The sequence below is a fragment of the Populus euphratica genome, unplaced genomic scaffold (assembly GCF_000495115.2).
Source record: "Populus euphratica unplaced genomic scaffold, PopEup_1.0 scaffold66.1, whole genome shotgun sequence".
Lineage (NCBI taxonomy): Eukaryota > Viridiplantae > Streptophyta > Magnoliopsida > Malpighiales > Salicaceae > Populus > Populus euphratica.
Window position 1 is genome coordinate 289,983 of NW_011499944.1, and position 12,710 is coordinate 302,692.

General features: G+C 31.2%; 2 protein-coding genes across 2 annotated transcripts; both read left to right on the top strand.

Moving 5' to 3' along the window:
- Positions 1-753: 753 nt before the first annotated feature.
- LOC105137326 (26S protease regulatory subunit 6B homolog) lies at positions 754-4,657 on the top strand. Its single transcript, XM_011043041.1, has 6 exons — positions 754-1,331; positions 2,267-2,497; positions 2,834-2,992; positions 3,180-3,332; positions 3,517-3,600; positions 4,290-4,657. Exons 1-6 carry the CDS (start codon positions 855-857, stop codon positions 4,422-4,424), a joined length of 1,239 nt encoding a protein of 412 aa, XP_011041343.1. The 5' UTR covers positions 754-854; the 3' UTR covers positions 4,425-4,657.
- A 5,855-nt stretch (positions 4,658-10,512) lies between these two features.
- On the top strand, positions 10,513-11,013 carry LOC105137382 (zinc finger protein 3-like). Its single transcript, XM_011043109.1, has one exon. The coding sequence runs from the start codon at positions 10,513-10,515 to the stop codon at positions 11,011-11,013; it is 501 nt and encodes a 166-aa protein (XP_011041411.1).
- The last annotated feature ends 1,697 nt before the right edge of the window (positions 11,014-12,710 follow it).

The following is a 12,710-nucleotide window of genomic DNA, read 5'->3' on the forward strand; positions in this document are numbered from 1 at the left end:
AGTTACATTGAAAATCAAATTTCAATAGGAATGGGATAAAAAATTATTTATGAAAATATAAACCTAATAATCTTTGTTTGCTTTATTAATTATATCACTAAATCTATTCTCATAACATAAAAAAAAAAAAATTACGTTGATATGATTATAGAACCAGAATATCCAAAAATTCTGAAACACAGATAAACTATATTTAAAACGTAAAAAAAGGTAAAGCTAAGCATAGCTTGGTCCGTATTGACATGGTAATAGGTGCGAGCTCATAATATTTATTTATTTATATTATTACATTTTTTTAAATCATCTAATTTATTAATTACAACACTAAAATGCATAATTATTAAGTTTGGACCGCCCATTTTATTAATCCAGAAAACCTAATCTGAGTTGAATTTTTAATTAAACCAAATAATATATAAACCAGGATAAAAACCCAATTCAAATTTGGTCACGATTGATATCATATAAAAAAACAAATAAAGTACTATCCTTAAAAAAATAAAGGTTAACCAAATAATCTCAATGAACCAGAATTTTTTTAAATTAAATTAGTTTTTTAAAATTAATTTTAATAAACTAATAAAAAATTGAAAAAAATATAATTTTAACCGTGCATTTAATATTAAACACATAAATATATGGGTCATAAAATAAACAAGTCCTAATACATCTAAGCCCATTAGAATCGGATAATTGTCAGCCCATCTAAAGCCTGCCTCTTTCCATATACCCTTGCACGCAATAAATAAAACTTCTCCCGCAGATTTCTTGCTCAACACCCCAAGCTCGCTCAGCTCTTCCTCCTTTTCTGCTCGTCTCCTCTGCTCTTCCCCACACATCAATCAATCATTATAATGTCGGCGATGGTACTAGACCCGAAACCCGCCCCAGCCACCGAGCCAAGATCCGACCTTGTTCTGGACCCGTCAACCATACCCATCGAAGACGACGATCTTTACAGTCGCTTAAAGTCTCTCCAAAGGCAGCTCGAATTCATCGAAATTCAAGAAGAGTATGTGAAAGATGAACAGAAGAATTTAAAGCGAGAACTCCTCCGTGCGCAGGAAGAGGTGAAGCGGATCCAGTCGGTGCCGCTTGTAATCGGGCAGTTTATGGAGATGGTGGATCAGAATAATGGGATTGTTGGGTCTACTACGGGTTCGAATTATTATGTCAGGATTTTGAGTACGATTAATAGAGAGTTGTTGAAGCCGTCGGCTTCTGTGGCGTTGCATCGTCACTCTAATGCTCTCGTTGATGTTCTGCCGCCGGAGGCTGATTCTAGTATTTCTCTGCTTAGTCAGAGTGAGAAGCCTGATGTTACTTATAATGTAAGTGATAAACTTTTGATTTGTGGGTTTTTGAATTTGGGTGTTTATACTTTGTAACTTGGTGATTTGACCAGCTAGGGTTTGGTAATTTGGGGTTAAGGATTTTTATGGTTTGCTAGGGTGGTAAAGATTGTGTTTGTGATGTAAGGTTCAATTTTTGAAATTAGGGTTTTTTGGGGCATTTCGATTGGTAAATTGGTGACTGATTGAATTGGTTTTTTTTTAATTTGGGTTTGTAAATTTGGTTTAAGAGTTTCAATATATACCTAAGTTGATATTAGTTACTCAATAAAGTAAGCTTCAATAAATTTGGTTTAGGAAGTTTCTTTTGGTTGGGATTTGGGTTTTTTAAGTTACTAATTTGGTGTTTGAGTAGCTAGGGGTTCTTTAATAAGGGTTATGAAAAATTGGGGTTTTGTATATTGGTTCTGTTTTTTGAATTAGAGTTTGCTGTATACCCAAATTGCTGATTGATTAACTAGGGGTTTGAATTTTACAATTTCTAAAAATAGTCTCATTTAGGGTTTATTTTGTAGTTTTCTGCTTGGTTCAGTACCCTTGTGGATAAATTGTTTTCACGTGAACACTGCTGTTGCTAAATATATGTGTTTTCTGAAAAGAAGTCAGATTTTGTTCTTTGTGAGTTTTTGTAGTTGGAGCCTGATTATTGTTTTTTCTCATAGGCCGTAATTTTGTTTTAATGGGGGCTTCTTTAAGTTTTTTTTTATTTTTAATTTTTGGTTTGAGATTTTTTTTAACTACTGGAATCTAGAGAATTGTGTATGTTTTGATTTCTAGTTCTTGCACTAATGATCAAGTGACATAGGGCCACAAGCTGCAATATTCATTACTTTGTGTCATTTAGTTTCTCATTTGAGTTCAAGAATCTAAATCTCGACTGACACATGTTTCCTATTCATCTATGATATTGCCAGGACATTGGAGGATGTGACATTCAAAAGCAGGAAATTCGCGAGGCAGTTGAGTTGCCACTAACTCACCATGAGCTGTACAAACAAATTGGTATCGACCCGCCTCGTGGTGTCTTGCTCTATGGTCCTCCTGGAACTGGAAAAACTATGCTTGCTAAGGCCGTAGCTAATCATACAACAGCAGCCTTTATTAGAGTTGTTGGCTCTGAGTTTGTTCAGAAGTATCTGGGCGAGGTATGTTTTGCATGTCCCAGTGGTGTTAAATTATTTGAGTTATCATTAACAGTTTCATTTATTTGCGTGTTTTAGCTCCTTATGAAAGTTCTTAGAATCTGAAATTAGTTGTCTATTCCCCAATAAAGATAAAATCATGTAATTCATTCCTCTATAAATCCACCTGATAACCTTTTCTTGTCTCATGTAATATCCATCTGAGGAATTAAAAGCAGAATCATTGTTTTGAGAAGTCTCTTGACATTTGGTAGCTTTACTTTGTGGACATACTTGACTGGTGATGATTGCCTACATTTGCACCCCCATTATAATGTCTTTTCCCTTCTTTGATTCCAGGGTCCCCGCATGGTTCGTGATGTTTTTCGTCTTGCTAAAGAGAATGCCCCGGCAATTATTTTTATTGATGAGGTAGATGCTATTGCTACTGCTAGGTTTGACGCTCAAACTGGAGCTGATAGAGAAGTTCAGCGTATTCTGATGGAGCTCCTGAATCAGGTATGTGTGATGAAAATCTTTACATAATTCACAACAAAAAAAAATTGTCTGGCATGTAAAGTCGTGTTTTTGTACTTAAAAGGGTTTTTTGTTCCAACTGTAAATAGCTTCATTATGATGCACATGTTATGTTGGTTGCCTTAGTTATCAGTTATCTACTTTTGTTGATGATTGAATTCTGCTATAGATGGATGGGTTTGATCAGACAGTAAATGTCAAGGTCATAATGGCAACTAATCGGGCTGACACTTTGGACCCTGCACTTCTGCGTCCTGGAAGACTTGACCGGAAAATCGAATTTCCTCTGCCTGATAGACGGCAGAAGAGGCTTGTTTTCCAGGTAATTTCCTTGTATGTTTCAAATGGGAATATGTTATTTCTCATATTTTATAAGATTGATGGATTCATCCTCTTTGAACATCTTCTTATGTTCTGACATCATTGTTTCACAGCATCTTATTTCACAATGTATTGGCATTCTGGATTCAGTTGAATTTACTTTGAGTTGGTTTGTTTTTGTGCAGGTTTGCACTGCAAAAATGAATTTAAGTGATGAGGTGGACTTGGAGGATTATGTGTCTCGACCTGATAAAATTAGCGCTGCTGAGGTTGGTTGCTTTTGCAATTTATTGTTAGCAGCTGGTTTTTCAAACCTGCATTTTCTTTCTTATACATTATGCATATTTTCTTTCACCTGATTTCCTCAGTGCTACACCCCTATGGAGATCTTATAATCATTGAGGTTCTGGTTTATTTGGGAAGGAAAACAAAGGCTTGTAGGAATCAGAGGTTGGATATAAAGTTAAAGCTATATATTATGGTTTTGTTTGTCACAGATAAGGTCATAAAGTTCAGTAGATGTCTTTAGTGGTTCTTTAATGTCAAGCTAATTAATTTCTTATAAGATGCTTTTTATTAGGGATAATGTGGGTAACTAGACGTCATAGAACTCTTGCATCATGTAGTGATACTACCAGAATATTGCATTACAAGGAATGTGATGCAGCAAATTTTTGGGATTAGGTTATGCATCCCATACATTGTGGATAATTGAGGTTAATTGTGGATATGCATTTGTTATTTTATGAACTTCTCAATTTTTGGCCTGTTCTTCTCCCTTGAGCCCTTAGCTTGTGTATGAATGTTTTCAACTGTGAAATAAGGTGGATATTAGAAATGAGAGAGGTTTAGATTGTTAATGTTTCAAAAGCAATTCCCCCTCCCTGTAACTGTCTATGCTAATTTTGGCTATAACTAAATTTCTTACTATCACCTGCAATTGAATGGCTGTTTACAGATTCAAGCTATTTGCCAAGAAGCAGGCATGCATGCAGTTCGCAAGAACAGGTATGTCATACTTCCTAAGGACTTTGAGAAAGGCTACCGAACCAATGTGAAGAAGCCTGACACTGACTTTGAGTTCTACAAGTGATATCTGGAAGCACGCACATCATTTATCATACAACTCGTTGCTCGTGTTGGTGAAGTTATGTAGGCAACAAACAATCTGCTCACCTTTTGATTTTGTTCTGTGAGATATTGAGAAGAAGATTGCATTATGTAGTTTGGTTTTATATGCATTTGGAATCGTTTTCTCGTTTCAACTCGATATATTTTCTGTTTTACATTGTGTTTAGATGATTTATGAAGCTGGACATTATCACTGGTTTGACTGTTTGCCAATCGTAGCTTATGAATGGTAGACATGCTATGTTTCTTTAAGAATGCCATCTCCTCGACAAGTGAATGTGTAAAGGAAAAGAACTGTTAGTGATGTGGCCTAGAAATGTGGATCAGCGTTGCTGGTTAACTCTAATAATAGGCGATTAGATTGCTTGATCAACTGAAGGATGGAAGAAGATGTATCTAAATAAGGCGAACTAGGTGTTTAGGCAGTTGTAGCCCTTTGTTGGAAGGTAGAAATTCAATTTTGTGTGTCAGAGCTGCCATGCCTGTGAACCCTGCCTTCAGGGTTTCTCAGGTCACATATTTTCCGGCACTCGCAACTACGTGCTCTGTTTCTGTCCTTACTTTCAGGTATTTTTTAAAAGGGTAGCATTTGGCCTCTTTTCGAGCGATCAGGATGCGGTCAGCTACCTCGTTTTGTCTCCATCATCAAAACTAGAAAATGCTGCCGTAGATTACGTCTAATGATTCTTGCTATCAGTTTAGCAGCAGGGCCCTAGCTTGAAACCAACATAACTTGTTTACGGGCTGGGCTTCTTGATGAAGTGCCCAATTCTGAGATAGGGATGAAAAAGTTTCATAGTATGAAACCATGTCTCTCCGTTTCATATCCGTTCTGATAAACGCCCATGAAGAATGCTTGACGGGTAATGGGACTGGGATGGGCTAGAAAGTCCCACCCGTCATTTTGCAGAAATAGGTCCCTAGGTACGAGTCCCTCTTAAAATTTATTAAAGGCACTAAAATGTTTTAATAAGAAATATTTAATTGGTGGCATTACATTTAAGGATGAAAAAAAAACATCTACTTGGTTCTAGGCTTCTGATAGGGGTTTGGTGGTCTAGTCGATTTAAGTTGCTTTTTTTTTTAATTTAAAAAAAGGTAAAAACTAAAATAAAATTATTTTAAAATAAATATTGAGTTTTTCCACTAACCCGGTTGGGGTCAGGTTCTAGGTTAGTGAAACCAGATACTAGAAGTAGGGTCAGTAGGGCAAGAAAGCTACTAACTAAGAGGTAAGGGTCATGAATTTAATTTAGGTGGATGCATCGAGAAAGATCGTTCAAATAAAATAATTAGTTAATCTAAAAATATTTTATTCTGTCGAGAAACAATTTAGTCTTATGAGTCCAGCAGGCCAATTAACTATTTACTAAAAGAATATCGCCTTGTATTTATTCATTTTCTTGCACCTCTGTGTCCCTGGCTCGTCCTTCTCTTTTCTTTTTTTCTAAGAAAATACTTGTTTTGGCAAATTTTTTTTAATTTCATTCTTTTACATTGTTTTCATATGCTTAATAATTTATTTTAATTTATATATTAAATTATACTCGCATTGTGAAAAAAAAAATATGGTGTCATTATATTGGTGCTCAATTTTGCAAAATATGATTTCATTTTATCGATATAAAAAATTAAACAATAGGAGGCGACTTTAACACAAGGAAAAAACTACTACATTTTTTGGTGAAAAACTATAGTTTAGTCCCTGTGATTTTTTTACTTTTTCATTTTTAGTATTTTTTTTTTATGGGTTCCACTTTTCACTATTACAACTTTATTTGCTTTATGTTTCCATCCCTAAACTTTAAAAGGAGGGATAGTGATGAAAAACAAAGAAAGAGAAAATAGTTGATATACTGTATTTTGGCATCTAGATAACTGATTTTTGTGTCAATGGATATCTCTTTACAAGGAAAGTCTCATTAAGGTGTTGTTTATCATTCATGTGAAAAAAAAAGGTTATAGGCTCAAGAGAAGTTGTTTGGTTTATTTTGATTTTAGGTTTTTTAAAAAAAAATTAATAAGATTGTGAACAAGTTTATTAAAGTTATTTGAGTGTTTTTAGATTAAACAAATAGTTAAAATTATGTTTTTAGATTTTTAAAACTCAAATATTAACTTTCCAACCTCTAGAGGTGACCTTCGATAATCATAAATCTAACTAGTAGATGATATATCCTCTGTTTTAAAAAAAAAAATGATAAATGATGTGTTGTTAGGCTGAGCTTCCAATTCCATACACATCCTGTTTATTTTCCTTAGGTTAGGTGTTTACGCTAGAAGCTCAGTCCTATTTTCTAGATATTTTTAAAAAATTTGGCCAAAAAAATATTTTAATCAATTAATTAAAATAATATTTAGATGATTATCCAATCAGTTATGTTTTTTTAAAAAATTATGTTTTTTTATATATTAATATTATCAATTTTTTATGAATAGTTGTATGTTAGCCTAACATATTAAATTTTTTTAAAAAAATTCTCATTAATATTTGATGATAATAGAATATCTATTTTCTTTACTATATTTTTTCATATAATTTTCTCAAATTTCTTGTTTTTAAATTTCTTTATATAGGTGTGTAAAAATAATCATTGATGATTCTTTTAATTTTTAATTGTAACCTACTTTCACAATTGTAATAGGTTTTTGGTTGAAAAATATACTTCTTAGTTATTTCAAAATAAAAATGAAATGTACAGAGAAGAAGATTGGTTTTTTTATTTATTAAAAGTATACTTTTTTTCTTCTCTTTTTTCTTTTTTGTTCAAATCATAGTAGGTTTTATAAATTTTTTTATTATTTCTTTTTATTCATTGAGCTATAACACTAGTAAAAAAATTGAATTGTTGTCGTAACAAAAAAAATAGATTGATGAAAAAAGGCTTGGAGAATAAAATAACATTTCTCATTCATAATTTTATTTGTTGTATTTTTTATGAATATTTATTTTTATTATTGAATAATTAAATAAAAAATAAGGTTTTTAAACCAAATCAAAGCTCATGATCTAAGTTATGAATTATATAAGTGAACCTGAATAAGTTTTAAATGATATTGTTTCAATATAAAAAAAACATTAAAATGATATAATTTTTTAAAAGAAAATTTTCTTCAAAAAGTTAAGTTAGGTTTTGACCGAGTCAACCGAGTTAGTGGTGGATCATCCAGTCAATCAAGTTATAATATGACAACTTTTATTTGGTTTTATTTAAAACTTAACCCAGTTCAAAGACTATTTTGATAGAACATCAAAGTGACTTACCACATTAAATTAGGTTTAATAACACCACCAAAATATTTTGTGCAACAATGCTCATAAAACTAACAATTACCAATAAACGAGGAAAAGTATTGTTCCATGTAATAAAACAATTATGGTGAAATGCACTTGTTTTATTATTTATATGAACAATAAAGTAGATGTTCTTTCTTTTAAAAAAAAAATTTGTTATTTTTTCCCTCAATCTCATTCTTATCTTTTGTGAATAGTTGTTTAAGTTATTTTTTGAATGATTAAATCAATTAAGTCACATCAAATCAACTTTTACACATTTTATTTTAAATATAGGTTAGATAAAGAGCTAGATTGGGTTATTTTTAGACCGATCGAATCAACTAGATCATGTCAAAAGGCTCTCACGTGGTTTAATTTAATACCTTGGCTAAGTAAGGAGTGGGTCAAAAGAATTTTTTGGTTAATTTTTATAATTTTATTTTTATATTTTTTTATGGATTGACAAAGTTATTTTTTTACTAAATGTTGACACGGTTTCATTATAAATCGGAAAAGAAATCAGGTCAAGAAATTTTAAAATTAGCTCATTGAATTAAATAGTTTTTTATTAAATAATAATATTAAAAAAAATAATGTTATTAAATAGTTTTTTATAGCTTGAACAGTTTTTATTATTTATTATGCTAAAAAGTTCTTTTTGATCCGCTAGAATAAGGAAGAAAGAAATGGGATAGTGGTCAAGGCTTTATGGTCTACGCGTAGTCTACGGTTATTAATGATCTCAGTCTCCACGAACCCACGTCGTTTTGGCGGTAGAATCAATGAATCATGTGTCTATGGCAAGTTAACAAATGCTTTTCTTTTTCAACCAAGGAATAATCTCACTCACAAATAGTCTGGAAGGTTCATTGGACGTCAAGAAACTGAAAGTATTTTGGACAGTCCTTTTATGGAGAGTCTACCCGTTATGTTTTAAATCATGAATAAATTTATATTTTTATAAAATTTAAAATAATTTTTATTTAAAATAATTTTTTTATGTATTTTTAGATCTTTTGATATACTAATATTGAAATTAATTTTTAAAAAATAAAAAAATATTATAATAAATTTTCAAGTAAAAATATTTTAAAACGTAACTGATATTATATTTTTAAATAAATACGCAAACTTATTAAATAACTATAACTAGTATGCCATCATGTGTTATAATGAATTGGAAACTTATCTAAGTCTCTATCAAAAGAAACAAAGGAAGAAACTCTATTATCTACATTTTGCTCTACATTTTGCTCATCCCTCCAAGCACCATGTGAGTGATCATCTTTCCAAAACAAGTTAAGAGAATAGTGATGCCTATTAATTGCATTCAAATTCAGTATTTGGAAATTATAATTGCTTTCAAATATGACGTTTAATCAGTAATGGAGGAGGATTAATTAGATTTACTCTAACTCACTCATTTTTCAACAAGAACACTGTTTGAAAAATCTTATGATGTTTTAGTTGTAACTCATGGATACTTACAATGCAGAAGAGAGATTAACACCAAGACAACACAGAAAAGAGATAATGTAGCCCCACAAAGAGTTATAAGAATTTCTTCTTTTATTAATATATTTTTTAAATTTTCCTTTTTCTCGTTTCTCTGTTCCATTTATATTTATATAAGTATTCAGTAAAACAACGGGAGTATCATCAAATATTTTTCTCATGGTTGATCAATGCATTAATATCAAAATTTGATATATATTAGGAAATAACTTGAGATAATCAAGCGTATTTTGTTTTTAGAATGAAACAATTAAGCATAGTTTCTTACAATTACTGTTTCTCACATACAGAGTTATAATTACTCTCAAGGCCAGTTAGGAAATCCTAGAAAGATTGGATTTGAAAAGAGAAACCAGAAAATATTTGTAGACAAGGAATCGACCTTAGAAAATAAATTAATTTCAAAAAGCATGATTACCACTTTTATGCCCCCAGAAACAAAATTTATTTGAGTCTAGATATCTTCTTATAGATATGGGAATCAAGAATTGAATATGAGTTCTTAAATTTTCTCTCTTAGCCTCAAGTTTAACCATTTACCTTTTAATATTTAGTTATTTATAGGAAAAGATTTTAATTTAACCTTGGTTTTAAGTTTACACATGATGGTTTAACTTTTAAGTTTAATTAATGGATGATTGAAGAGTGATTAAAAAAATGGGAATGGGAACTTAATGTGGAATTGGTAATTAATTTATATTTTTTATATTAACTTTAATTCTTAAAGTCTTTCAAAGAAAAAAAACTTGAAGTCAAATTAAAAAACAAAACAAAATTATGTACAAAGGAGAGTTAGCAACCATGTACGTATTCCAAGGCCAAATCAGTACGTACCCTTAAAAGAAGAGGTGAACTAATTCTCAAATCAAAGTTGTTATTCCTCAGATAATTTCCCTAAAATTGGAAAAAGAACACCTTAACATCAATAAAGAGGGAAGAAAAGGAAACCCTAAAATGAAAATTAAACATGAAGGACACAAGAAGTCAAAGGTCAAAACTATTCATTAGTTCCTTGCCATTTACGTTCCTTACTGATACATGGAATGAGAGATATATTTCCATGCATGGAGGATATGAAATCAGTTCTTCCTCCATATATACCTCACACCCTCATCTCTTTCAAAGCCACAAGCAAACTCAAACTGATCACTCCATTAGCATAAAACCCTTGTTATCAACTCTTGCCATGTCTTCCACAGAGCAAAATAGTGCTGCAGAAAATATGAATAGTAATAGATCGAGACTTGATCTAAGCCTAATGGATTTCTTTGAGGGAAACTCGAGCGGAGAAAGGCGAATGTTCAAATGCAAGTACTGCAAAAACAAGTTCACCACTTCACAAGCACTAGGAGGTCATCAAAATGCCCATAAACGTGAGAGAGCCATAGAGAAGAGGGACAAATTGCTGAGTGAGCATATGACTTATATACCATACCCATTCTGGGACATGGCAATAAGATCTCCCATGCATTATTCTTCTCTTGGAAAGAACCTAGGGGTTGATACGAGTTCTATGATTCATAAGCCCTATAGCCATTGGTTCCGTGGTGGTTTTGGACAGGCCGGTGGACGGCGTTATGGGGGGCCATCAAGGCCACATATTATGAACCATCAACCTAGCTCGTCCCATATGCAAAATGGAGGGCTGCAGCCTATGCCTAGCGATATCTTTACAAATGGCAGCCATACTGGGGGATCTAGCACTTCAAAGAATCAGAAGGAAGAAGGGCCAAGACTTGAGTTGTCGCTTAAACTTTAATCAGCCATTTCTCTAGTCATTAATAAGCATTACATGCATGTTAAGTTATACCTTCTTCGATTATACTTTTCTATTTCATTTTAAAGCCCGTTGTCTTGAGGTACACAATCTCCTTCTCAAAAAGCTTTGTTCCTTCCTTTCATGTGTAGTTTTTCCTTCTTTGAGAGTTTGACATTGTTTTCATCTTGACGATTTTATAATCTCAGAAGAGGAGAATTTGGCAAGCAGTGCGCAAGTAAAAAAAAGAAAGACATGTTATTAAGGGAAATTAATCTGATTACTCTCCTACCAAGAAAGGAATATGCGAACTTAATTAATGAAAAAATCCTGAAATATTATAGTTTTTCTATTATAATTAATTTAATGTTCAAAGTGCCCTTATACCGTCAAGCAACAGTGTCAACTTATAGCTAATAATCACAAATTAAATTATACTACCAAAAACAAGAATAATAAGTTTAATCAGGTTAGATTAGTCCACCGCATTGATGGTGATTTGAGCCAATTTACTGGAAGTAATACAAGCTCATAAGCACTTGGTTGGTGAATTTGTTTTCCAATTTTATTTTATTTTTTTTATTTGAGAAACTCTATTCTCGGAAAACGGTGAGTTTAGATGAACGAGTAAAACTCAGATTGTTTCAAATTCTTATAAAAAAAATGCATGCTCTAACTCAAACTCAAGATTTGTTATGCAAATCTCAAATTTTTTGTCATCACGCTACGTTTTCCGGAATAATTTGTTTTTGTTTTCCAATTAAGAGTAACTACTTGATTAATTATATTTCTATTATAATAAAAAAAAAGAGTATTTATTCGTTTCTTAACTGCAAGAAAAATTTTTACTTAGCAAAAAATCTGAGATTATTTTTTCTTTTCTGGTTTGACAATGATAAACAAGTTATTTTACAAGAAATTATTAAATATTTACATATCAGAATGGCTTTTTTCCAGTACTCATAGAAAATGAAACTCATCATAATAATTATTTATAAATTTTATTTTTTTATAAAATAAAATAAAATAAAAAAAGTTAGAGATCAATGTACCGAAATTACCACAATTTGTTATGATTTTGACTACTAGGGTTTAGGGAAGTAAGAATTTCGACGTGAGGGTGCGAAAGTATAAAGATATATAATATATGTGCATATCTTTTATTGTGGTGGACATGCATAAAGATATAGTAATTCTAAGCAAGTATCTTACGAATACCAATATCCTTTCCAAATGGCCTTAATTTTTCACATTATGTTTTATATAATTTGTGAAAAGTAACTCTTAATTTTCAGTCTTAATTTAAAAGTAATTTTTTTTATAAATAATTTATGATAAAAATAAGTTTAAGTTTGAAGTATTATATTCGAAACAAAAGCCTAAATCAATTAGTAAAACTGATCATACCAAACAAAACCTTAATTTTAATTAATAATTTCTTAATAACTATTATATATAAGCCGTAATTAGAGAAGGAAAAATACAAAAAAAAAAAGTATATGGATAAAACATTCATAAACAACGTTAACACTTGTATTTACTAAAAAAAAGGTTTGAAATATGCTTTTTAAAGATAATTTTACTCGTTAATTGTTAATTAATTTGTTTGCTAGGATTGTTAATTCTAGTAAAAACTTGTAAAGGTTTTATTCCACAAGTGTGTGTGTGTGTGTGTGTATATATATATATATATATATATA

Bases quoted from the DNA above. Each gene is read 5' to 3' on its own strand.
- LOC105137326 (XM_011043041.1), top strand. From the start codon at position 855: ATGTCGGCGATGGTACTAGACCCGAAACCCGCCCCAGCCACCGAGCCA. The intron at 2,498-2,833 runs GTATGTTTTGCA...CTTTGATTCCAG, and splicing joins TTCAGAAGTATCTGGGCGAG to GGTCCCCGCATGGTTCGTGA. The intron at 2,993-3,179 runs GTATGTGTGATG...ATTCTGCTATAG, and splicing joins TGATGGAGCTCCTGAATCAG to ATGGATGGGTTTGATCAGAC.
- LOC105137382 (XM_011043109.1), top strand. From the start codon at position 10,513: ATGGATTTCTTTGAGGGAAACTCGAGCGGAGAAAGGCGAATGTTCAAA.